This window comes from Prionailurus viverrinus, chromosome B4, assembly GCF_022837055.1.
Source record: "Prionailurus viverrinus isolate Anna chromosome B4, UM_Priviv_1.0, whole genome shotgun sequence".
Lineage (NCBI taxonomy): Eukaryota > Metazoa > Chordata > Mammalia > Carnivora > Felidae > Prionailurus > Prionailurus viverrinus.
Window position 1 is genome coordinate 55593997 of NC_062567.1, and position 24525 is coordinate 55618521.

The window sequence follows — 24525 nt, forward strand, 5'->3', positions numbered from 1 at the left end:
TTAACTAATGTTGTCTAAAAAGTATCTTTTAAAAGTTACAAATAATGCAAGTTAATAAAATGTTAATGGTATGGTTTAGTAGTAGGCAGTATGTTTACAAACATTTTCAGTAACATTCCTTCAATTTTACGTTTGCAAAATATGTTTTTTGAGTACTTCCTCTATAAGGGAAATCAAGAAGTCTGGTTAGAGAAGATCAGTAAAAAGAAGACAGAAACCAAACTCTTCCCAGTCTTTGGGACCCGGGAATAGATTTGAATGAAATCTTAACTCCTCTGAAATATAGTGAAGTGCTATATACCAACTCCTTTTTGAACCTGTAAGTCAGGTTTTAGAATGAGATGTTTATACTATAATCAAACCATAGAAATTCAGCTTTTAATCCTCCCAAAAAACTTAAAATAGAATTCATTGTTTTTTCAGTGTGTATAAATTTGTACAGCCATGAAGCAGTACATAAGCTTTTCCACTAGGGAAACAGACATACACACTAGCTGAATAATGGTTTACTTGAAAATATTTACACCTTTACAAAATTGAGTGAAAGTTTTCCAATACCTGTTTTTATAAGTTTAACCTGTTTTATATGTAATGAGTTGTTCATCAATTTTCTTAACTCCTAGCATTACAGAAGTTAAATTCCACAAAACTGTTTTTCTGGGTTCACAGATACATGTAACGAGCAAAACCCTAAATAAACGTTCGTCTTGTATGGAACATAAATTGATCAATTTCTTAGTATATGAAAATTATATTCCATCATATCCTTATGTATTCCTTTCTAGAATTTTTTTTCTGTATGTTAAACTCTCATTTCACACAAATATGTTACATAATATACCTGAAATTATTTTATTTCACTTAGAGAAAAAGTTACTTTTAAAAATGAAGATAATTTTTGAAAAAATTCAGGGTCAATCTGGCATTAATTTTTGTCAGAGCAACAGAGCAAATGAATAACTGAGAATTTCCATTTACTTTCTAAATATCCTCTTGCTTTAATAAAAACTTTCTCCAAAAATAAATATATCCTTAAAAAAAGTCTACAGAAGTAAAATTCTTCAAAGACAACAAAATTTAATCTAGAAACACATGACCTAATACTCTTCAAAACACTTCTAAAATAGGAAACTCAGTATTTGTTCCCCTGTTCTTTGACTTTATAAATATAACAGTTAAAAAAAATTCCCACATTTCTTGAATGCTGAATGTAAGATGTGCTGAGTTTAAGAGAAATGTTCAATGTGGAAAGAAACCAAAGCCAAAAGTAATACCATGGACACTGGATTAAGAAATGCTGCCCTTTCATACCCTTAAAAGAACATTTACCAAGTAAACATTGTTTTTTTTTTTTTCCTATTTTAGCATAATGGAAAGAAAAAACTAAATTATATTAAATAATATAACAGTTATGCTATCAGGCATGTGCATTTATCAATGCTCTTGCCCTCCTGCCCTCAAAATGATGTTACTAGAATATACATTAGCAAATTATGATTAATGATTAAAATTATCTGATATAGTTTGCAGAGAATAGATACTGATTACTATATTGATTACTATATTACATATTGATTACAATTTCACTTACCTGTCTTGTCTTTGCTGATGTTTCAATAAAAGGAATTCCATAACTTCTTGCTAAGTCCTGAGCCTGTTTCGTATCTACTGTTCTAGAAGGCAAATCACATTTATTTCCTACTAGGACCATAGGTACATCTTCAGAGTCTTTAACTCTTTTTATTTGTTCTCTGGGGAGGAAAAAACAAGTTACAGTGGAGACATTAGTAACAAAAAAAAAAATCTTTCAAAAATTGTCCATAATTTTCTTATAAAATATGGCTGAAAGAAGACATTTAATGTAATTCCTAGTTTCCACCACACCAAATTTTCCTTGCTTCTTCATCTAGTTATTTTTTTTCTCCATTTTAAACAGAGAATTTCTGTGTCTCTTAAAAGATAAAATATCCAGAAATATAGGAAAACTACAATCTAATAGGTTCAAACGCAGGTAGGTCACAATGATAAAACAGAAAATATTGAAAAATTTTAAGCCAAAAAAGTGCTATACCTAATTTTTAAAATTATAACCTTAGAAACATATCCTGTATATGTTATTAAATGTATATGTACAGAATTTAAAATGTTTATACAAAAACATAAATTACGATACTGACCTAATTGTCACATACCTTTCTCAAAAAAGAGACCACCAAGGTGGAAAGGTTCTGATTTCTACGTGGACAACATTGATGTTACTATACTGTTTATTCTGTTAAAAGTCCTTCTAAGGTGTTTTTTTTTTTTTTCCAAGAAGATGTGCATAAACTTTAAATTTGGGGTAAAATTATATTCCTTCACAATTTTGGGTTAATTTCAAAGATACAGCATGGAGGAAGAAGCAAGACAACAGAGTTAGAACTGGTTCAGATTCCCAGTTCCTCTACTCATTAGCTAAGTAAACTTTATAGCTTAACAAACATATTGACACCTATTTACTATTCTACAAAAACATTGTCACCCACTCAAATTTCTTTTTCTCTATTACCAGACTACAAGGAAAACATGCTGTAAGAAATGTATTAGGTAAAATGTTAAACCTCTTAACTGGGCTAACTCACTGTTATAAAACATAGCTAATGAATGGGATGTTTAATATGTACTTTTTTGAAAACTGGACATCCTCAAAGCAATAGAATATAAACTATATTTAATGCAATGATTCTTTTAAAGAAGTCAATTTTATGCAGATTTGTCAGATTCTTTATGAAGTGTAATTTTTCTAGTATTTTAATCTTTCACTGCTTCAGTTTGTTTTTCTTATCTACAGCCAATGTTTATCCCATTACAAGAAATTCTACACCAAATATACTCAATTATTTTTAAGGCTATTTGAGTGGTACCACCTCAATTACCTTTTCGTATTTTTGTTGATGGTTTTCATTTTTATCATGGCTCTACCTTAAGGCCCTGTGACCCTAGTGTACAGTGATTAAGAACACAGGTTTTGAAGTCAAACAAGCCTAAGTTTCAATTCCAGCACTGCCATCTACGCAATCTGGAACAAGTTACTCAACTGCTCTAATCCTCAAGAACTTCATTTGTAAAACAGGGATATAATGCCTACCTCATTATTATTTTAAAATTCAAATTAGATAATTAGCAGATGGTAGTCAGCAAAGACTCAGGAAATGAAGGATATAAATAATTACTCCTCAATGTCATTTTATTATCAATTTAAACCCACCTATAGTGGTGAATATCTTCAAATGATTTAGTATTATTTATGGCAAATACACAAAGAAAGCCCTCCCCAGTCCTCATGTACTGGTCCCTCATTGCACTGTACTCCTCTTGACCTGCTGTGTCGAGAATATCCAAGAGACAGGTTTCTCCATCAATTACTACTTGTTTCCTGTAGGAATCCTGAGAAGGGAGAAACACAGTCTGGATTATTATGGTGCACCTTTTACTTTTAAAAAGGTGTTATGCACAACTCAACAACAAAAAGACAACCCAATTCAAAACTGGGCAAAGGGCCCTTCTTCCTCAGAAGAATATACATCAATGGCCATTACACACATGAAAAGACGCTCAACACATCATTATGGAAATGCAAATCAAAACCACAAGGAGCTACCATTTCACACCCATTAGGATGGCTATTATTTTTTTTAACTTTATTTATTTTCAGAGAAAGAGCATGAGCAGGGGAGGGGCAAAGAGAGAGGGAGAAAGAGAATCCTAAGCAGGCTCCACACTGTCAGCGAACAGCCTGATGTGGGGTTTGATCCCATGAACCAAACCGTGAGATCATGACCTGAGCCAAAATCAAGAGTTAGATACCACCCAGGATGGTTATTATTTAAAAAAAAAAAAAAAAAAAGGAAAACAAGTGTTAGCAAGGATGTGGAGAAACTGGAAACTTTATACATTGCTGGTAGGAATGGAAAATGGTGAAGCCACTGTGGAAAATAGTTTTGCAGTTCCTCAACAAGTTTAACAGAATTACCATATGATCCATCAATTCTGCTTCTACATATATAACCAAAAGAATTAAAGCAGGAAATCAAACAGATACTTGTATGCCAATGTTCATCACAGCATTATTTACAATAGCCAAAACGTAGAATATATACACAGTGGAATTTTATTCAGCCCTAAAAAGAAATTCTGACATATGTTACAATATAAAAGAAACTTGCAAAACATTGTGTTAAGTGAAATAAGCCACACAAAAAGGCAAATATCTATGATTCCACTTACATGAGATACCTAAAATAGGTAAAGTCACAGAGACAAAGAGTAGAATAGAGGTTATACCAGACACGGAGAGAGGGGATTTTATTGTTTAATGGGCACAGAGTCTCAGTTTGGGATGATGAAAAACTTCTGGAAATAGAGCTAATGGCTGCTCAACATTGTGAATTTACTTAATGACACTGAATTGTACATTCAAGAATGGCTGCAATGACATATAAAATATATATTATATATAAGATACATACACCATACCACAATTTAAAAAAAAGATTTATAAAAAAGTGTTATACAGAGATTCAACAATGCAAGTATTCATATTATTAACAAAATGACCCGAATATTCTATTATTTTTTTTAATGTTTATTTTTGAGAGTGAGAGAGAGAGAGAGAGAGAGAAACAGGACAGAGTGTGAACGGGGGAGGGGCAGCGAGAGAGGGAGACACAGAATTCGAAGCAGGCTCCAGGCTCTGAGCTGTCAGCACAGAGCCCGATGCGGGGCTCAAACTCACAAACCGCGAGAGCATGACCTGAGCTGAAGTCAGATGCTTAACTGACTGAGCCACCCAGGTGCCCCCCCCACCAATGCTCTATTAAAGAAAATAATTATTACAGAAATGGGAGAGCTCTACCAACTCTGTTATTCATGATGATTTAGAATGGCAAAAAATTTACAAATAATTGTCACGCATTTATTTACTTAACAGTCAAAAGAATACATAAGAGCAAGGTCAGTACTGAGGATTTTGATGCACTTACCCATTTCTGAAATCCTGGAAATATCTAACAGCCAGATAGATACTATGATAACTCTAGAGAGCATGACTGCTTTATCTGCAAATTCTGTGGGGCCTCTATTAAAAGGGGCATCAAGAAAGGGAGGGAGAAAGATGAATATCTTAAAGAGATTTTGCAACTCTAAGACTGAATAAAGGAAAGGGAGTAGATAACATTATAGAATATTAAAATGAAAATTTTATTTTCCTCTGACTTTTGATTAATACTTAAGACTTCATGTACTTTCTGCCAAAATAGGACTAAAAAAAAAAAGGGAAAGGGACGGTGCAAGGTGAAGTCATGGAATAAGAGGGAGGGCTGAAAATGGGTATAAAGTGTAAACCAAGGACTTATTATTTCTTATTGTTCCACATGTGGGCTATAGTATTAAAGTGCCCTTAGTTCATGAATTACTACATAGACCATTCTATCATTAAAAAAAAAAGAATGGTCATTAAAAATCATGTTTTTGGTAAAATATTTGAAAATTCTTTATAGAACACAAAGATATATATGTGTAGCATGATCCCAAATATACGAATATATCTATATACATGTATCTGTATGTATTATTTTAAAACTGGTGATATATACACCAAAATGTTAAAAGGCTATGTTTTTGATAAAGAAATACCTATCTTTTTTTTTGGTACTAGATGCTACATTAAACATATTCCTTTCTATGACTTTTAATTTTTTCTTAATGCATTGAAATCTTTTTTTTTTTAAGTTTATTTGTTTATTTTGAGAGAGAGAGAAAGAGACAGTACGAGTGGGGGAGGGCAGAGAGAAAGAGGGTGAGAGAGAATCCCAAGCAGGCTCCATGCTGTTAGTGGGGCTCATGAACCGTGAGATCATGACCTGAGCTGAAAAACCAAGAGTCAGATGCTTAACCAGATGAGGCACCCCTATGACTTTTAATTTAAAATTTTTTTTAATGTTTATTTATTTTTGAGAGAGACAGACAGTGAGCAGGGGAAGGGCAGAGAAAGAGGGAGACACAGAATCCAAAACAGGCTCTAGGCTCTGAGCTGCCAGCAGAGCCTGACGCAGGGCTCAAACTCACGAACCGTGAGATCATGACCTGAGCTGAAGTTGGACACCCAACCAACTGAGCCACCCAGGCACGCCCAACCTTTTTTGTTTTTTCATTTTTTTTCCCTATGACTTTCAATTTTAAAAGTGTGAAAGACTACCATATTAGACTATGATGTCATGGTTATCTTTTAAAGTAACTATATCTTCCAAATTGTCTATAATAAAATGAATTATCTCTTCAGAGAGAAAAAAAGGAGGGGTATCGATTTTTTTTAATTTTTTTTTTTTTTAATTTATTTTTGACAGAGAGAGAGAGAGAGAGAGAGAGAGAGAGAGACAGAGCATGAGTGTGGGAGGGTCAGAGAGAGAGGGAGACACAGAATCCGAAACAGGCTCCAGGCTCCAAGCTGTCAGCACAGAGCCCGACGCGGGGCTTGAACCAACGGACCGCGAGATCATGACCTGAGCCAAAGTCGGACGCTCAACCGACTGAGCCACCCAGGCGCCACCCCCCTTTTTTTTTAAATGTTTATTTTTGAGAGACAGAGAGCATGAGCAGGAGAGGAACAGAGAAAGGGGGAGACAGAGAATCCAAAGCAGGCTCCAGACTCTGAGCTGTCAGGAAAAAGCCTGACGTGGGGCTCGAACCCACAAACTGTGAGATCATGACGTAAGCTGATGGACACTTAACTGACTAAGCCACCCAGGTGCCCAGGATGGGTATTGATTTTCTAAAAAAGAAGCTTCTTACTAAAGATTTGAACATCTGGTAGGATTTTTTAAGCCTATTCCCTTAACTAAGTACTTGAAAGAACTCCTGTATATTATAAATTGAAAACCAGTATTTTTGAAATGTGATGAAAGAGCAGGAATTGAGAGTAAAGTACAGTGTCTTAGTCAATCCGTTCGTTACCCAGGTGTAGCTACAGATGAAAGACTTTCTTTACCTATTGCTATCACCTCACATTCTTCACTTACCAATTCTAACTTAGGTTAACCTTAGAGTTGAAAGTTTACTTAGTCTTCACATCTAAAAATTTCTACCAATAATAAAGTTAAGGACCATAGTCTTCTGGAGCCACCAAAATCTATACCTAATGTGTGGCTGGGGGATTACTCACCATCTGTCCACACAGAATTCCTCCAAGATGTACCTCAGTGATTCCCATCTATAAATTTTTTAAACATTTTTCATTTTTGATGAATACTCCATCAAAGGGACCGAGAAACTGGAAAAGCAGTCCCTATTCACTGATGTATTTCATTCCCATTATCTTTTCCCTTCTAAACCCTAACAAAATTGCCAGCAAAGTTAGGAGTCACATTTAGTTACTGAAAAAAGTAATCTACAACCTACTTATGTGCAATGGAGTAGAATATCCTGATTAGAAATAATAGATTTAGGTTAGAAATTCAGTATTTCCAAAGCTAATTTTAACTACAGTCATCCTTAGAAGTGCAATCAGTCACTGAGCTATATAAAAAGGCAGTGCAACTTGGCAGAAGCTTAAGAACAAAGTGTTAAATGATGAAGTATACAAAGCAGAAAGCAAGCAAAAATGATATATAAATACTAAAGATTTTGTTCTAACTTCAGGTTAGCCATAAGAAAAGAAATATATGGAGGTAGAAAAAATTTACATCAATGAAGACTCTTTCCCAAGATTAGAGTCTAAGGGTTCAGCAAACTACTGGCCCACAGGCCAAATTCTGCCCACCTGTTTTTTCATGGCCCACTAGCTAAGAATAGTTTTTATGCTTTTAAATGGTTATTAAAAAAAAAAAAAAAAAAAAGCAAAGATTATGCGACAAAGACCACTGTGACCCTTTAGAGAAAAGTTTACCAACCCCTGCTCTAAGCTAATAAAATAACTTCACAAATCTGAAGTATTCTCAACTAATATTATTTGTTCTTTTCATCTATAAAAAAAAAATCACCACTTTGTAAAAGTACAAGTTATCAAAGCCTAACCAATTTTAAAACATAGGTTCTATAATGAAACCAGTTAAGAATGAAGCAAGAAAAAGATCAAGACTTTACTTTTTTCAAAATTTTTACTTTTTTTTTAAGTTTTATTTATTTATTTTGAGAGAGAGAAAGAACATGCAGAAGCAGGGCGAGGGCAGACAAAGAGGGAAAGAGAGAATCCCAAGCAGGCTCTGCGCTATCAGCACAGAGCCTGATGAGGGGCTCGATCCCAAGAACTATGAGATCATGACCCAAGCCAAAACCAAGAGCCAGATGCTTAACCAACTGAGCCACCCTGGCACCCCTACTTTCTTGTTTTTAAAGTAAGCTCTATGTCCAGTGTGGGGCTCAAACTCATGGCCCTGCTGAGATCAAGGGTCCCATGCTCTACCAACTGAGCCAGCCAGGTGCCAGAAGACTTTACATTTTTCATGAGTATTATTTCCAGCCTTTCAAAGAGAATAAACTTTCATATCAGGTACATAAGTTACTAACATCCTTTGCAAATGAGGATAAAGCCACTTAAATTAATTCAACATAATAAAATGAACGAAAGTTATTCCATATATTTCCCTTCACTCCTGGCCAAAGTGCTATTTTTTAATTTACTGAAATACTGAAATACTAAATGAAATCTACCATGCCGGAAAAAGTTAATCGTAGATAGTAGTTAATCGTAGTTATCTGGCGATAACAATAAACAGGCACAATCCTTTTGGAAAGCAATTACGATATTTACCAAGAGCTATACAAATGTTCACAGCCTTTGACAAAATAATACCCCTTCTGGTAAATGTGCTAAGGAAAAAGGGTTTATTTTTTTTTTTTTAATGACAGTGAAAATAGACATATACCTAAAATGGCATCCTAAGATGTCTTACAAAGAAAGATTACATAGGCATTTAATACTGACTCACAACCTTATGCCATTTACTGTTTTCAAAATATACTTCAAATCCAAGCATCGACCACCACCACTACCATCCCCTTAGTCTATGACAACTATCTGGTCTCATGCAATTTCTTACAACTGCTTCCTAGCAGGGATCCCTATTGTTACTCTTAAGATATGTTCTCCACAGAGCAGCTAGTGATCGTTTTTAAATGTCAGCTAAATCATGTCACTCGCTTGCTTAAAGTCTTCTAACAGCATCCCTTCCTTTTTAAAAATAAAATCCAAAGGGCTTACCACTTCTTCAGCACCTCTATATTTCCTTCACAGCATGTATTATAATTTGTAACTATGTTTTTTTTTTGTTTGTTTAATTGTTTAATTACTATCTATATACCATCCATAATGGTTGGGGCACACATCTGCTCTGCTCACCACTATACACCTCATGTGTAAAGTCTTGAATACAGTGGGTAATCAGTACTGCCTGTTAAATAAATGAATGAATCCATTCAATGTAAATAAACGCACACACTATAACACAGTCTTCTACAAATAAGCACAAGTTTAAGATACTGTAAATTATATTAGAACAATGAAGTTGTAAATTTTAAAATTATATCAAGACTCTTAATAAATGTATTCAAGCAACTTTTGGGGCGCCTGGGTGGCGCAGTCGGTTAAGCGTCCGACTTCAGCCAGGTCACGATCTCGCGGTCCGGGAGTTCGAGCCCCGCGTCAGGCTCTGGGCTGATGGCTCAGAGCCTGGAGCCTGTTTCCGATTCTGTGTCTCCCTCTCTCTCTCTGCCCCTCCCCCGTTCATGCTCTGTCTCTCTCTGTCCCAAAAATAAATAAAAACGTTGAAAAAAAAAATTTTTTTTTAAATGTATTCAAGCAACTTTCATATAATATGAAAGCTTTAATGTAAAAATACAAACAAAACAATATATAAGAAAGATTTAAAAACATGGGAGGGAAGAGAGTAAGACTACAGAGATCACAGGGGCCTTTAACTGTATTAAGTTTTGTATCTTGAAAAAGAAAAAGGATCTACACCAAATGTGGCAGAATGTTAAGATATGAAAAAGCTGGTTGGTGCATACATTGTGTTCAGTATCAAATTTTCCATACAACATTAAGAGTGTACCAGCTTCATCATCACTCACTAACAATAGATTTTATACTTTTATTTTTCTTTAAATTTCTGTCCATTTATTAAGCTAAAAATTCTTACTGTTTTAATATCCATTTCTTTGAGGACTAATAATGTTATATAGGATTTTTTCATATTTCCATATTTACTCCCATCACATGTGTCCTTTGCCCACTTGGAATTTTCATCTTTTTTTTTGCACTGACTTGTATAATTTTTTAAAAGTGTTTTCAAGATTGTTAAAACACCTTTAAATGCTGTTTTATGCATAGAAATTTATCTGTAGAACCATTAGAGGAATTTGAGAATTAAGACTAAATCATTCAAGATGAGATAAACTCATGGACCAAGACATCACTTTGTCAATTTTCTATTATAATTAATAGTAACCAAGTTACTCAGTATGTTCACCTTTTAACACACTCAATTTAGTTTTCCAACTCAGGCAGTGAACCCCTGACATGGGAAGACACCATAGTAAACAACAACAAAATAGTATTCAGATACTGTGATAAGCATATTATAATCATTAACCCATTTAATCTCCTTCTTCATGCTGCTGATTCCATCAGATGCTCTTGTAAACATGAACAGGACTGCTGAAAATGTGAGCTAAAGTATTATTTGGGGATTTACTTTTGAAAAAAAATTTTTTAACCTTTATTTATTTTTGAGACAGAGAGAGACAGAGCATGAATGCGGGAGGGTCAGAGAGAGGGAGACACAGAATCTGAAACAGGCTCCAGGCTCTGAGCTGTCAGCACAGAGCCCGACGCGGGGCTCGAACCCACAGACCGCGAGATCATGACCTGAGCTGAATCGGACACTTACCCGACTGAGCCGCCCAGGCGCCCCTTGAAATGTTTAATAAGGTTTTCTTAATGCGTTAAGTACCATAAGTACTTTTCACATACTACTAAATAACATCTATAAGAAAAAAGGAGAAACTCACTTTTACTCCTTTAATGCTCAAGTATTTTGCTACTCTTCCAAAAGATTATTTGCATCCTTCATAGAATAATGTGGTCCACACTACTGGTTATAAGCCATCAAAGATTGTTATAGAAAGCTAGTTCTCAAAGACAGCTAAAATCCTGTATAACTGCCTAGTACGTTGGAATTATAGTAGGGAAGAAACATGGAATTTGAGAGATATAAACACAGGCTTATGAACTCATTCCCACCTACCCACTTGATTCTCTCTTGCATCATAGGGACACTTACAAAAATATCTAGTAAGTATCATATATTATGCCAGGAATTCTAAAGTTTTGGACCTCAAAGAGCTAGGACTGCTAGAAGAGATATGATATACAGACAATTAAAACTCAGTGAAATAAATGCAATGCCATGTGCTGGACAAAGCACAATGGTGGCACACAGGAAGAAGAGATCAACTCTGCTTGTATGAATTAAGAAAGACCAGCGGCTCCAGGCAGCAAGGAGCAAAGAGAATGCATAGAAACACGAACACTATGTTGAGTACATGGAACAAAGATGTTCAATACAACTTTAACTTAGAGGAATTACTGGTAAGTAGAAGTGAAACTCCACAATCAAGAGGTCAGCTTATGGAGGGTCTTGTCTGCCACATCAAGGAATTTTGAACTCTACTTATACTAAATTACTGGAAGGTTTTTAAGTAGAAAGGAAAATCAGATTTAGCAGGTTCACTATTAGATTATGAAAAATTATAGAAAGGAACCAGGTTGGAGGCTAGGAGTATTAAAAAACTATTACAAGAAATGACAGAACCTGAAGACAGAAACAACAGTATAGATGGAGAAGACTAAATAGTTTTGAGAACTATTTAATGGGTAAAATTGGCAGAACTACCCTCATACATTGCTGGTAGGAATGTAAATATTGCAACCACTGTGGAAGAGTCTGACAGCTGTTCAAACAGTTAAACATAAAGATACCACGTGACTCAGCAATTCTACTTCTAGGTATATACCCAAGAGAACTGAAAATGTATATTCACACACAAAAGTGTACACCAATGTTTACAGCAACATTATTCAAAATAGCCAAAAAGAGGAAACAATCTAAATGCCCATGAACTAATTGATTAACAAAGTATGGTAATATCCACACAACAGAATATTATTCAGCCATAAAAAGGAATAAAGTATTGAACCATGTGATAACATGGATGGACCTTGAAAACATTACACTACATGAAAGCAGCCCAAACACAAAAGGCCACATATTGTATGATTCCAATTTTATGAAATATTCAGAATAGGAAAATCCACAGAGAAAGTAAATTAGTTGTGGCCAGCAGCTAGCAGGAGAAGGGACTAAGGAGTGACGGCTAATGGGTATTGGGCTTCTTTTTGGGGTGACAAAAATGTTATGGTCATATAACTTCATGAATATACTAAAAACCACTGAAATGTATATTTTAAAAGGATGAATTTTAGGCTATATGAATAATATCTCAATTTTTTTAATGGCAGTTTACTGACTGGGCATAGGAACCGAAGGGGAAGACTAGAGGAAAAGATGAGTTCAATCTGGGGCATGTCAAATTCCCTACGCTTATGGGTTTGACCCGGAGGCAGCTTGATATAGAGATCTGATGCTCAGGACAGAAATCTAGGCCAGAAATAGGCTAGGCTATGGGCAGCCGCGGAACTTCACTAAGTTCTAGTGTGAGTGTCGACAAACTACCTAATGTCTCACATACTCACATACTCTAAGCCATTGTCCTTCAGCAGTAAAAGTAGGTAAATAATAACATACAGGACTTTGTATACAGGTTAGGATTAAAAACTATGAAACTCCTTTATAAAATGAAAAGTGCTATAAAAAGGGTAACTATATGCTTTTATAGATTACATTACACATGCTATTATAGGCCAAAAAGGTCAGGGGGCAGGCCACTGGCTACTAGGAACTATATGGCAACAGCAGTATCCTGTTTTTATAAGATCACTGAACATCTACACTTGGACTACTTTTTGCAAAACTGGTCACCGTATTTCAAAATACATATAATCGAGCTGGGGCAAGCTCCAGGGAAGGAAAGCTAAAACTCTGAAGATGACAAAGGATCTCTGTTTTGATTAGGGTTCTCATGACAGAATTTTTGATTAAGACATTGATTGATTACAAGTAAAAATAAAGAAAACAAACGTTTTTCTACTAAGTGAGGAATACTTAAAATGATGAGAATGTTGAATCTTAGCTTAAGACTAGAGAGAATAAAAGGTGCACTACTTCCAAGAGATAAAGCTGGTTCAAAAATCTGAATAAACTCAAGGAAAATTTGCATAACAGATTTTGAAAATAAAGATACAATAAGCATACACCTGTAATCTATTGAAGTCATGTGGCATCTTGCCATAAATTATCACTTGATGCCAAGGACAGAATGTGAAGCAGGACCAATCACAGATCCAATCTTAATAATTACAAATGCCAATATAATTTTCATGTTCTGTATTATATATCTCTCAGCTATTCTTTAACTGGCCTAGTACCAATTTCATTATCCAAGATACATCTGCATTATCCAATGTGTTGAATCTTTAAAAGAAAGAAAGTAAATTATGAAGTAATTTAAAGGTATCCACCATGTTAGTGACTTTTCTCCCTCAAAAATGAATATTTATTTTCCCCTCTCTAGTATATGCTCATTTTTTTTTCAACTTTTTTTTTTTTTTTTTTTTTTTTGGGACAGAGAGAGACAGAGCATGAACGGGGGAGGGGCAGAGAGAGAGGGAGACACAGCATCGGAAACAGGCTCCAGGCTCCGAGCCATCAGCCCAGAGCCTGACGCGGGGCTCGAACTCACGGACCGCGAGATCGTGACCTGGCTGAAGTCGGACGCTTAACCGACTGCGCCACCCAGGCGCCCCTATATGCTCATTTTAAAAAACCAAATATTACAGAGAATGAGTCTGGCTTAACTCCTACCACATTTTCTATACATATCCACATTGCTTTTACATACTATATGGAATCACACTCTATGCAATATACTATGATGCAGCTTTCATTTACACAATGGGTAATTTTCAATGACAGTACATACAGATCTACCTAATCTTTTTGACAACTGTATAATACAATTTGTGTAGATATACCATAATTTATTTTACCCATTCCCTACTGGTAACCTGTAGGTCATTTCCACTTTTAAAAATCATAAACAACACTGCAATAAACATTACCATGTATTATACATCTTAAACATTTATCCAATCGAATCCTTGGGATAAATTCCTAGAGGAGAAACTACTTAGTCAAAGAACATGCAGATTACATTTTGATACATACTGCCAAACTGACCTCCAGGAAGTTTATAACAAGGTACACTCCACTACCTCATAAGGAGTACATACACTTGCCTACGCACTCTTCCCAGCACCCCTAACATTATAATCTTAGCCAATATCAAAGTAAAAAGTGTTATTTATTGTTTGAACTTGTATTTCTATATTAATGAGGTATCTATGTCATTCATTTTACTTTATTTTTGATGGATAGGTTGGCTATTTATATCCTTAGCCTCTTTTTATTCCGATTGGGTGTTTGCTTTTTTCTAATTTATATATGAGAGCTTCCTGATTGATATATGATGCAAATACTTTTCTCAGGTTTCCGTGTATTTTTGTTAATGATGTCTTAATTTTCATGTACCCAAACTGCTCCATCTTTTCCTAAATGTTTTCTTAAATGGTTTAAGATAGTTTGAAAACAAAAAGGATCCTACTTTTCTCAATGGAGAAAAATATTTAATCCCAATACCACAAATATAAAAGCTAACCTAATGTTAATTCACTCAACCTGTTTTACTTAAAATAATACTGCAAGAGGGGCACCTGGGTGGCTCAGTTGGTTGAGTGCCCGACTTTGGCTCAGGTCATGATCTCACGGTTCGTTGAGTTTGAGCCCCACATCAGTCTCACTGCTGTCAGCCTGTCAGCGCAGAGCTTGCTTCAGATCCTCTGCCCCTCTCTCTACCCCCACCCCCAAAATAATAATACTGCAAGAACCAGGATTTAAGATTGGTATTATTTTATTTCAACAGCTGTCGGATATAGAAAACAGTAAAATTTATACAAGGTAGAACCAGAACCTCTCACCATGGGAGAAATAAAATTAACGGAGGAAGGTGAGGAAGAATGAACTCATGATTTTTAAATAAATATATTCCTCAGAAGGGTCTAGAAACAGTGACACCCCAGCAGCAATAAATAATACCTAACATCTAGGTCTTTTTTTTTTTTTTTTTAAGTAATCTCTATTCTCAACGTGGGGCTCAAACTCTGACCGCAAGATCAAGAGCTGCATGCTCTACCAACTGAGTCAGCCAGACGCCACTCCAACATCTAGGTCTTAATTTCTAAGTACCACTCCCCACTAAAAGGAATTAGGACGCTTTGGACAAATGGCTGAATCCACACTGAAGACAGGAAAGTACAAGGTGAACCTAGCACACTGTGCCAGAAAATGAAGAGCTCAGAATCTTATAAGAGACATGTCAATGGATACAGAGGCCAACTTGAAAGGGATTCCACTGGCCATATCAAAAACAAATTTGAGATCAAAACCAATAACTACAGTAGTAGACTTTAACACATTGAATAAAAAAAGAATCCAGGCATCCACACTAATACAAATAAGAAAAAAACAAATAAGGAGAGAGAAAAGAGAGAGCCCTTATTTATGGTAGATTGTCAACTAATAAATGTAGAAGTAATAACAGGGTTATAAGATGATCTACTATTTTGCAACCACTATGGTAGTAATTTATTCTGGCAAGAATTATCAGTGGATGCTATATCCCACTGAGTGCAAGTATGTTGGGAGAATAGGATACTTATAGTCTCAAAGCATCTCCCCACAGGGCACATATTAAAGAAAAAGAAGATACCTTTACAGAGAGAAAACTGATAGACATCACCTTAACCAAATCAATGTAGCCTGTTTAAGGGTAACAGGTATTCATTGTACTACTTTCCCACAGTCTGAAAAATTTCAAAATAAGAAGTTGAAAAATTACCTAACATAAGCACTGTGTCCCTACTTAATCCTCTCAAATATTTTATTTTTACTACCCATTTATACTAATTCTATTAAGATTACAATACAACTATTCCATAAACCTATGCACTCTTTGACAATATAGTTAAAAGAGATGCAAGAAATCTAATGCCCTCCTAAAGCACAAAGCTTAAATTAAAGCTCCAAATTAAACAGAATGAGGATCATTATCTAGAAGCACTGCTTTTCAAAATAGATCTAAGACCAATAAGCTTCATGAAGACAGTGAGATCTGGTCCCTTTTGCTCAATGTATCTCCAGCCCCAAGGAAGCCTGCATGGTACAGAGTGGGCACTGAATAATAATCATGGAATTAAGGAATTAGGTGCATTATTAAGAACAGAATCTTAAGAGGGGCGCCTGGGTGGCTCAGTCGGTTAAGCGTCCGACTTCAGCTCAGGTCACAATCTCGCGGTCCATGAGTCCGAGCCCCGCGTCGGGCTCTGGGCTGATGGCTCAGAGCCTGGAGCCTGCTTCGAATTCTGTGTCTCCCTCTCTCTCTGCCCCTGCCCCGTTCATGCTCTGTCTCTCTCTGTCTCAAAAATAAATAAAACGTTAAAAAAAAAAAATTAAAAAAAAGAACAGAATCTTAAGAGATGCCAAATCATAAAAACATTTTTTTCCTTTCACTTACTTCCATTACCAACTTTCACTGTATATCTGTAAAGCTTTGTATTTATAAAAATCCAGTTGTTGGACCAAAAAAAGTTGGAATAAAACATATCTGATAATTTTTAACATTAACATCTAAATAAGCAGTTATTATTATTAAGTAAATATTTATTCTTAAATTGACCTAAACAGAGCCTGAATTTTATGTTACTTTATTTTAAAAATCAGGTGCTCACAACTATTCCACAGTACTATACAAATCTACAAAATGTGAACTTTCACAATTCGCCACTTTACAAATGCCCTTAACACCCATGTAGCACATCACTAGGCTTTGAACTGTAGTGTAGCTCCTGTGTGCGTGAAGAAATTCAGAGTTAAAGTGCCACTTTTTACTCCCTCAAAGTAACGTCAGTGTTAACAACCGACCACCCTATTTTCTCCTTCACTGCCACATTTCCTTTCTTAGTTAAAAATAATTCACCTACATATTTCATTAGTGAAACCTAACTCATCCACATAGTAGTCTTAATATTAGCAGAGAATAAAGGTGATATTTTAAACTTTAAAAAATTAATCATATAAAATAAGACTTAAAAAAAAATTATGGGGCACCTGGGTGGCTCGGTTGGTTGAGTGTCCAACTCTTGATTTCAGCTCAGGTCATGATCCCAGGGTCATGGATCAAGCCCCATGGGGAGCCTGCTTAAGATTCTCTCTCTCTGACCCTCTCTCCCACTCATGCTCGTTCTCTCACTCTCTCTCCCCCCAAAAAAGAAAAAGTGACCTTTTAAAAAATTAAATTTTATTTATTTAAAAAATAATAAATAAAAGTTACATGGTTATAAATTGATTTTGCCCACAGTTTAAACAGGAAAAATAAAAAATAAAGTTGGTATTTCATTGTTATTTATAATGAAAGTGAATAAATTGACCAGTAGAGGGCACTCACTTGAAAAGGGGGAAAGCTGGCCAAAGCTCTGAAGAAAAATGCATGTACAAAATTGCTGTCTACCTTATTTTAAAAACGTTTTAACAGAACACTAGAATAAGCTAATACACTATTAGTTTAGAAAAGGTAAAGTTTAAATCTGTGTTATGTTAGTATATCTAACGTAAAGCTTATTCAGAGACTTGAATTTGACAAAGAGATCTTTAACACATGGGAGTGTCTCAACCTCAGCACTTCTGTCACTTGGAGCCAGATAATTTGCTGTGGGAGCTGTCTCTGCACTGTAGGAAGTTTAACAGCATCCCTGCCTCCACCTCTAGATCACAGATGCCAGGAGCAGTCCCCCTTCTCAAGTTGTGACAACCAAAAATATCTCTAGGTATTGCCAAATGTCCCCTGGGAAGCAAGTCACCCACCCCTCATTGATAACTCCTGATACATATGTATAAAACCAGAAAAATAACAGTCGACAACATTATCCAACGCTTTTCCCACACCACTCTTCAATATTGGTTTAATGTTATAAATGTTCTCTCTATAATGCCTTATTCAGCAAGTAAAATAAATTCTGTAATTAATATAAAAAATAGAAAAAATATTAAAAAATAGAAAAATAGAAAAACTGATAACTCTTGGTGAATAAATACTCCACAGCTCAGAGCTCTAAAGATAGAACAAATCAATCCAATCATGAATCCATCTTCCTGAGTAGGAAACCTTCATCCAAAGCAGGGCATAATACTTAGACTGAATTCCAAGTGTCACATTAACAGAAGAATGGAAATGTCAATGAATTACAGCCTGGAAAAAATACTTCTCTCTACATCTATTTTTACTAGCATGTTATATCCAGTAGACACATAATATATATTTGCTAATCGATCAAATGATCATTCTGATCTCAATGTCTATAACTACTCATATTTTTTTTAAAACAAGATTTTTCTCCTTCTACCAAATTTTACCTTGGAAAACACATTTTAGAGAATGTGTTTTGATAAAAGTGATCTCTAAACTATAAAAGCTTATGTTATTTCTAGCCTGGTATTGTGCTTGGAAATTGCTTTGACTTTTTAATATTCCTGTATCACTAACCATGACTTCATTATCTCTGGAACTCTTTGGTGAACTTCACACAAGATAAAGGTAAAATGTTTCAGAACAGTAAAGTTAATTATCATGTGCATAGCCTCAAATACAAATGTACTCTCTGCATCACAACTGTCTAATTCTATGTCATCTCACTGCCATTAAGATGCCATTGGATAGTGTGCTAAGTTCAAATTTTGGTATATTGATAAATCTGAATCAGCCTCCAATATTAAATATCTTCCTAGCTTAAAGACTAATTTTTCATTTTTAAAGTTATATACAAGGGTACAGTGGAAATCTCACTTAACTTGGTCTCAGAAAACTTAAAATTCCATTACTTACTAGCTAAGTATCCTCAGGCAAATTACAACCTCTCAGAGACCATTTTTATCTATAAAATGAATCAATGACCACCTTCTTCTTCTTCTTCTAGTATAAATCTTTGTAAATTCTAAACCACCAGAATATGGTATTCTTTAATTTTTTTAAAATTTATTTCCATTTGTTTTAGTGCAGGAAAACAAATGAGAATTCCAAATGTGCAGTCCATGTCCTGTCTCATTTTCTCTCTGACCTACATTATTCACCAATCAAATCCTAACTGCAGTGGTGATATCCCCACATCTCCTTTTTAACTTTTTACAAAAATATCAAGTCAGCATTTTTGCTTAACTACTATTTATTAAAATAAGCTACTAAATTATCTTGTCTTTCTTGTATATGAACTACTCCAAGAATTTAATTTGTAATTTGGGAGACAAGAGACAATCTCAGATAGCTTTCCCCAGATGGCTAACCTCAGGAGGGAATGTCAAAGTTTCAAAGTTCACAGGTAATCAATGCTTCCCAGAGTTAAGTCTTCTGGTTTGGCAGAAATCATAATCAGAATTATGGGTTTGAATTTATAAACTTTTTCTACTTTCATCCAAAATAAAGAATTAATTTTTGGTTTTATTTATTTTAGATTTATATCATACTTTAACAATTTTGACAGAAAGGCTTCCTAACATGTTTTACCACATTATCTCATACAGTATTCATGACCTCTGACAGGAAACAGAGTGTAATGGAATTCCTCAGATTTTCAGAGAAGATGGAGGGCACTTCTGCTAAAATCATCTTCCAAAATCCCAGGAAAACTTCCGTGTTTAACCTTAATTCTATTAAAACTTCCTTTTACCTCTGATTTAAATGGAGTATGCCAAGTAAACTTGGTTTTAGAATTGAGTGAACTATTTAATCTCCTCGAAGAAAAAGAGAAAACACAATCAAACCATCATACAGCACTGAACTAACTTGTCAAGAAAAAATATAGAAGACTATTATACAGGTGGTCCACTTCAGTTAGACTCTTTCCCTTTACTTGTGCCAAATAAAAGCTGGCTCAGTTTAAATCAAATCTTTGCAAATAAGCATTATTTCTCCTTTTCTCTTCTGCGGTACCAAAAATATTTGACATTTTCCTCATGAAGTTATCTAATCAATCCTCAAAGTTTTAAGTGCATAAACATCTTGCCAAGGCCACCAATGCCCTCAGAATCTACCTCAATGCAGTCAAAGTGTTTCTTGAACACATCACACAGCACAGTCCCTTAACAGGACATCTTAACCTGTTCTAGATTCCACAGCCAAGGACTCAGAGAAAGTACTGGGAAATTTTTCAGAGCTGATTAAAAAATTGGTATGATCTGCAGATCCAGAATAGAAAGCTAAGGGATTAGGACTGCCTAACATGGGGTAAAGAAGTCTAAGAAATAATCTAACAGCGTAAATCTATTTCAAAAATGAGGTGATACATTTATTTCCATCTCCACTGATGTTACAGTTAACATGAATATTCAGATTATGTATAAAATATGCTCATAATTACATTCTGGAAGTGAGTGAACAAGGACAGTTATGTGCCATCCCCTCCTGTAGGTCTTTAGGATTAAATAAATCCTTATCTGCTTGAGATAATTTGAGTATAGTGCTGCCAGAAGGCAGTAGGAATACTCCATGACCTCTCTCAAGGTCTCTTGCAGGCCTTTATTCTATTATTTTGCTCTTGGCCTATATTTTGGCAATTTTTCATGAAATTAATTTTAAAAATATTCATTAATCAATTTGTAATAAAAGCAATTCTAAAATTTCCTTGAGTAAATTAAAAGAGAGCTATGAAAGAAGGTAAGGATTGGATGGGGCGCCTGGGTGGCTCAGTCGATTGAGCATCTGACTTCAGCTCAGGTTATGATCTCGCAGTTTGTGGGTTCAAGCCCTGCATCAGGCTCTGCGCCAACAGCTCAGAGCCTGGAGCCTGCTTTGGATTTTGTGTCTCCCTCTCTCTCTGCCCCTTCCCCACTCATGCTCTCTCTCTCTCTCAAGAATAAACATTAAAAAATTAAAAAAAAAAAAAAAGGTAAGGATTGGATGTGGTACCCTTCTATATGACCTGATATAGATACAGATATAAATACACAAAAAATGAGCATTTTAAAATTTATCATGTAGCTGTAGGTTCTCCACTACTTCAATGTGAAAAGAAAACCACTAATTGTTTGTTAAAAGCCAACCATCAAATGATTACATTTTCCCAGTACAATTCAACTGTAACTTCTACACATGACATAAAAATAGCAAAACAAACAAAACATAAAACAGCCATTTTTTTTAATGACTATAAGGTAAGACGTAAATTCACATTTTTACCCTCTCATAAAACTCTGAAATACACTTATAATCAAAAAGCACATATACTAACATAGAGTATACGTTATGTATCTTAATATTCTCTAGAGCGACGAAAAGCCCTCCATATCTCTGGTTACATATATAACTTCACAATAAAGCCATGGAACCCAAGTACATTTTAGAAAACTTCGTAAAATCATTTTCAGTATAATTGCCCCATAATGAGTAGTCACAAAAAAAGATCAGAGAAACCCTTTCTTTGTACCCAAAGAATGGGCCTGCACAAATCAATATGCATAATGTTAAAACAAAATTTACCTCTATTGTAGGATCATATTCATCCACAAAGTGATTCTGAATTAGCTGTATCGTCAAGGCACTCTTGCCTACGCCACCAGCTCCAACTACCACAAGTTTATATTCAGTCATTTTCAGCAGGCCTTATAATAAAAATAATGAAAATGTGACTAAATTAGAACATGTGGCTAATGTAAATTAGAACATGAGGTTAATATAACCCACTCTATCGATACCTTTTAACGCAAATCCACCTTTGTATACAAAATTACTTCAAAATGCCTCACAAAATTCAATGATGAAAACTTCAGTTGACTACAGATAAGTGAGTGCTGTAATGAATTGCACTTTGCTTACAAACTCCCCCATCAACATCTGAGAAAAATGCATTCAGAGTACAAAGTTCTTTTATCTTATACTCAGGTTGCTCTATCTAAACAGCCAGTCTGCTGTTCTGTAGCAGTTAATGGCTCTCAAAGGAACATGCCATGACTTTACTCAGTACAAATGTCTATACCCGTGGACACACCCACACAAAGCTCCTTGACAGCTACCTCTACGCTGTTCCTAGTTGACTCTGGCCCCTAAGAGTTACAAGTGGATATGCTGAGGGCCTTAGTTGGAGCCCACAGCTATGGAAAACCTTTCAAAGCATCATCACAGCAGCTCTCCTGGAGAGTGAGCAAGAGTCAGATGTGGGGTGAAGGGAAGACTGTCAAATAAAACTGGACTGTGTAGTGGAGAAATAAAAACCAAGACACTGAAGCAGATTTGGCAACATTTCAATCTGTAAGATATCCGCTGGGGAAAATAATGATGTAAAAACTAAAAGAACTTCAAGAACTTTGAACCATTCAGTATGGATGATTTCATCATGTCACATATATAATCATACATTAGTGCTGAAAAATAGCACTCCACACCAGAAAAATATAATCATACAAAATTTAAAGGTAAGCACTGCTTTTAACGAGAGGTATTTTAAAAGCTATACGTGAATACTTCTCAGTGACTTTTACTCCCTGCTACTGTACATAGTCCTCCAACAGTTGAAATAAATATTGGCAACTTGGAAGGCTGAGAGCACAAGACCAAAAATATTTTTTAATCAGCTGTTTCAAACTTCTTGAAATAAAATTATTTAATTTTACCTCCTTTCCCCCAATAACTACATGTTATTAAAAATAAGGAATGAACTGCAGAAAGAATGGCAGCAAATAAGCAGTAATGATAGGATAGGTAGTTCTAAACTAATGAATGTGCAAATATAAACACTATACGTACATGCAGAATCCTATTAACTGAAGACCAAGAATTATCCAAATAGGCACTCCCCCACCCCCCAAAAAAGATAATATGGTTTCCAAATAGTAACATACTAACCGCCTCCTTAGCTATTCCTGAGCCCTCTCGCAAAGAACAGTTAGCCTAGACAACTGATATAGTACAGAATGTTATAGTACAGCCCCTGGCCTACTCTGTGCCGCCTAGCCTTGTTCTTGTCTAGGGCCACCTTGGGAACCTCTACAAGCATGCATCTTATCCTGTTTGCTCCCACTTTTTATTCCAAATATAGGCCAGAAGGAATGGGGAACAATGAGGAGAATCACACCAAAATGTATACTCTAGCTCCCTGCCTACCCTACCCCCTAAAACAATTTGGATAGGCTAGAACAGTAGTTCTCAAACTGCGGTCCAGGAATCCAGCAGCATTCCTCAAACTTTCTGGGGGTCCAAGAGATCAAAACTAATAATACTAATAATATTACTACTACTACAACGTTATTTACCCTTTCCACTCTTATTCTTTAACAAAGGTAGTTTTCCAAATAGGATCACAATAGAGTGAGCGCATAAGCAGATATGCAGATGTCTTCTATTAAGCAATATAAAGAGATTAGCAAAAACGTGAAACAATGCCACTATTCTAATGTTCCTGTTTGTTTTGAAAAATAGTTTTCATGAAAATGCTATTATGTTACCAATAGGCTTATTATTTCTATTTATAATGCATTAATCAATTTTTTAAATTCTCATTTGTACTATGGTACACATAGACATATCCTATATTGGGACCTTCAATAATTTTCGAGAGTATAAGGTGTCCTTGCAACTAAAAAGTTTGCTAGTCTAGGAGATACTGTGGGCAGACACCGGATTAGAGCTTAGCTGTGTGAATTCTGAGACACACACACACCTTCTGGTATACATGTTTGTGTAGCTGTTGTTTCTGGAAAAAAAAAAAAATCCCTGAATTGATTTTAGAAACCAAATAATATTTAAATCCACTAGAGAGAACTGTGTTCCCAAGGAGTCTTACTGAAGATCATAAGCAAAACAGAGCCCCTTCACCCAAAGCTAAAATAGCTATGAAGGGGTGGAAGTGGGACCAGAACCCAACATTTTGTTAAGGGGGAAAAAAATTCAATTTTGTCAGAAACCTGAATTATCCTCTCATCTATGGTCTCTTAAAATCAAGTATGCCTGTGGATGGCTAAAAAGTAACAAAGTAAACAGTACTGATATCAACCATATTTGATGTCTATAGTCTACCACTGCAGACTGGCCGAGTCAGCGTTTTGGACCTTAGTCACCTAAGAGTGACATCACTCACATGGTTGATTCTAAGATGATGATTAGGAATAGAATTTTTCCCTTTGTAATTTCTTTTTAAATGATTTTTCCCATTACCAATAAAATATGTATATTGTGTAAAAATTAGAAAATGCCTTCCTGTTCTTAACCCTTGTTTTG

At 35.2% G+C, this 24525-nt stretch overlaps 1 protein-coding gene across 2 annotated transcripts in view; it reads right to left on the reverse strand.

Annotated features, from left to right (window-relative positions):
* KRAS (KRAS proto-oncogene, GTPase) overlaps positions 1-24525 on the reverse strand; it is a 40890-nt gene that overhangs the window by 14976 nt on the left and 1389 nt on the right. For both annotated transcript variants that reach the window (XM_047866805.1, XM_047866804.1), the window contains exons 2-4: positions 21793-21914; positions 3248-3426; positions 1592-1751 (exon numbers count right to left, since the gene is read on the reverse strand). In XM_047866805.1, coding sequence (XP_047722761.1) covers positions 1592-1751; positions 3248-3426; positions 21793-21903 — 450 coding nt within the window. In that variant the 5' untranslated portion in view covers positions 21904-21914. The remainder of the gene's footprint in view (positions 1-1591; positions 1752-3247; positions 3427-21792; positions 21915-24525) is intronic.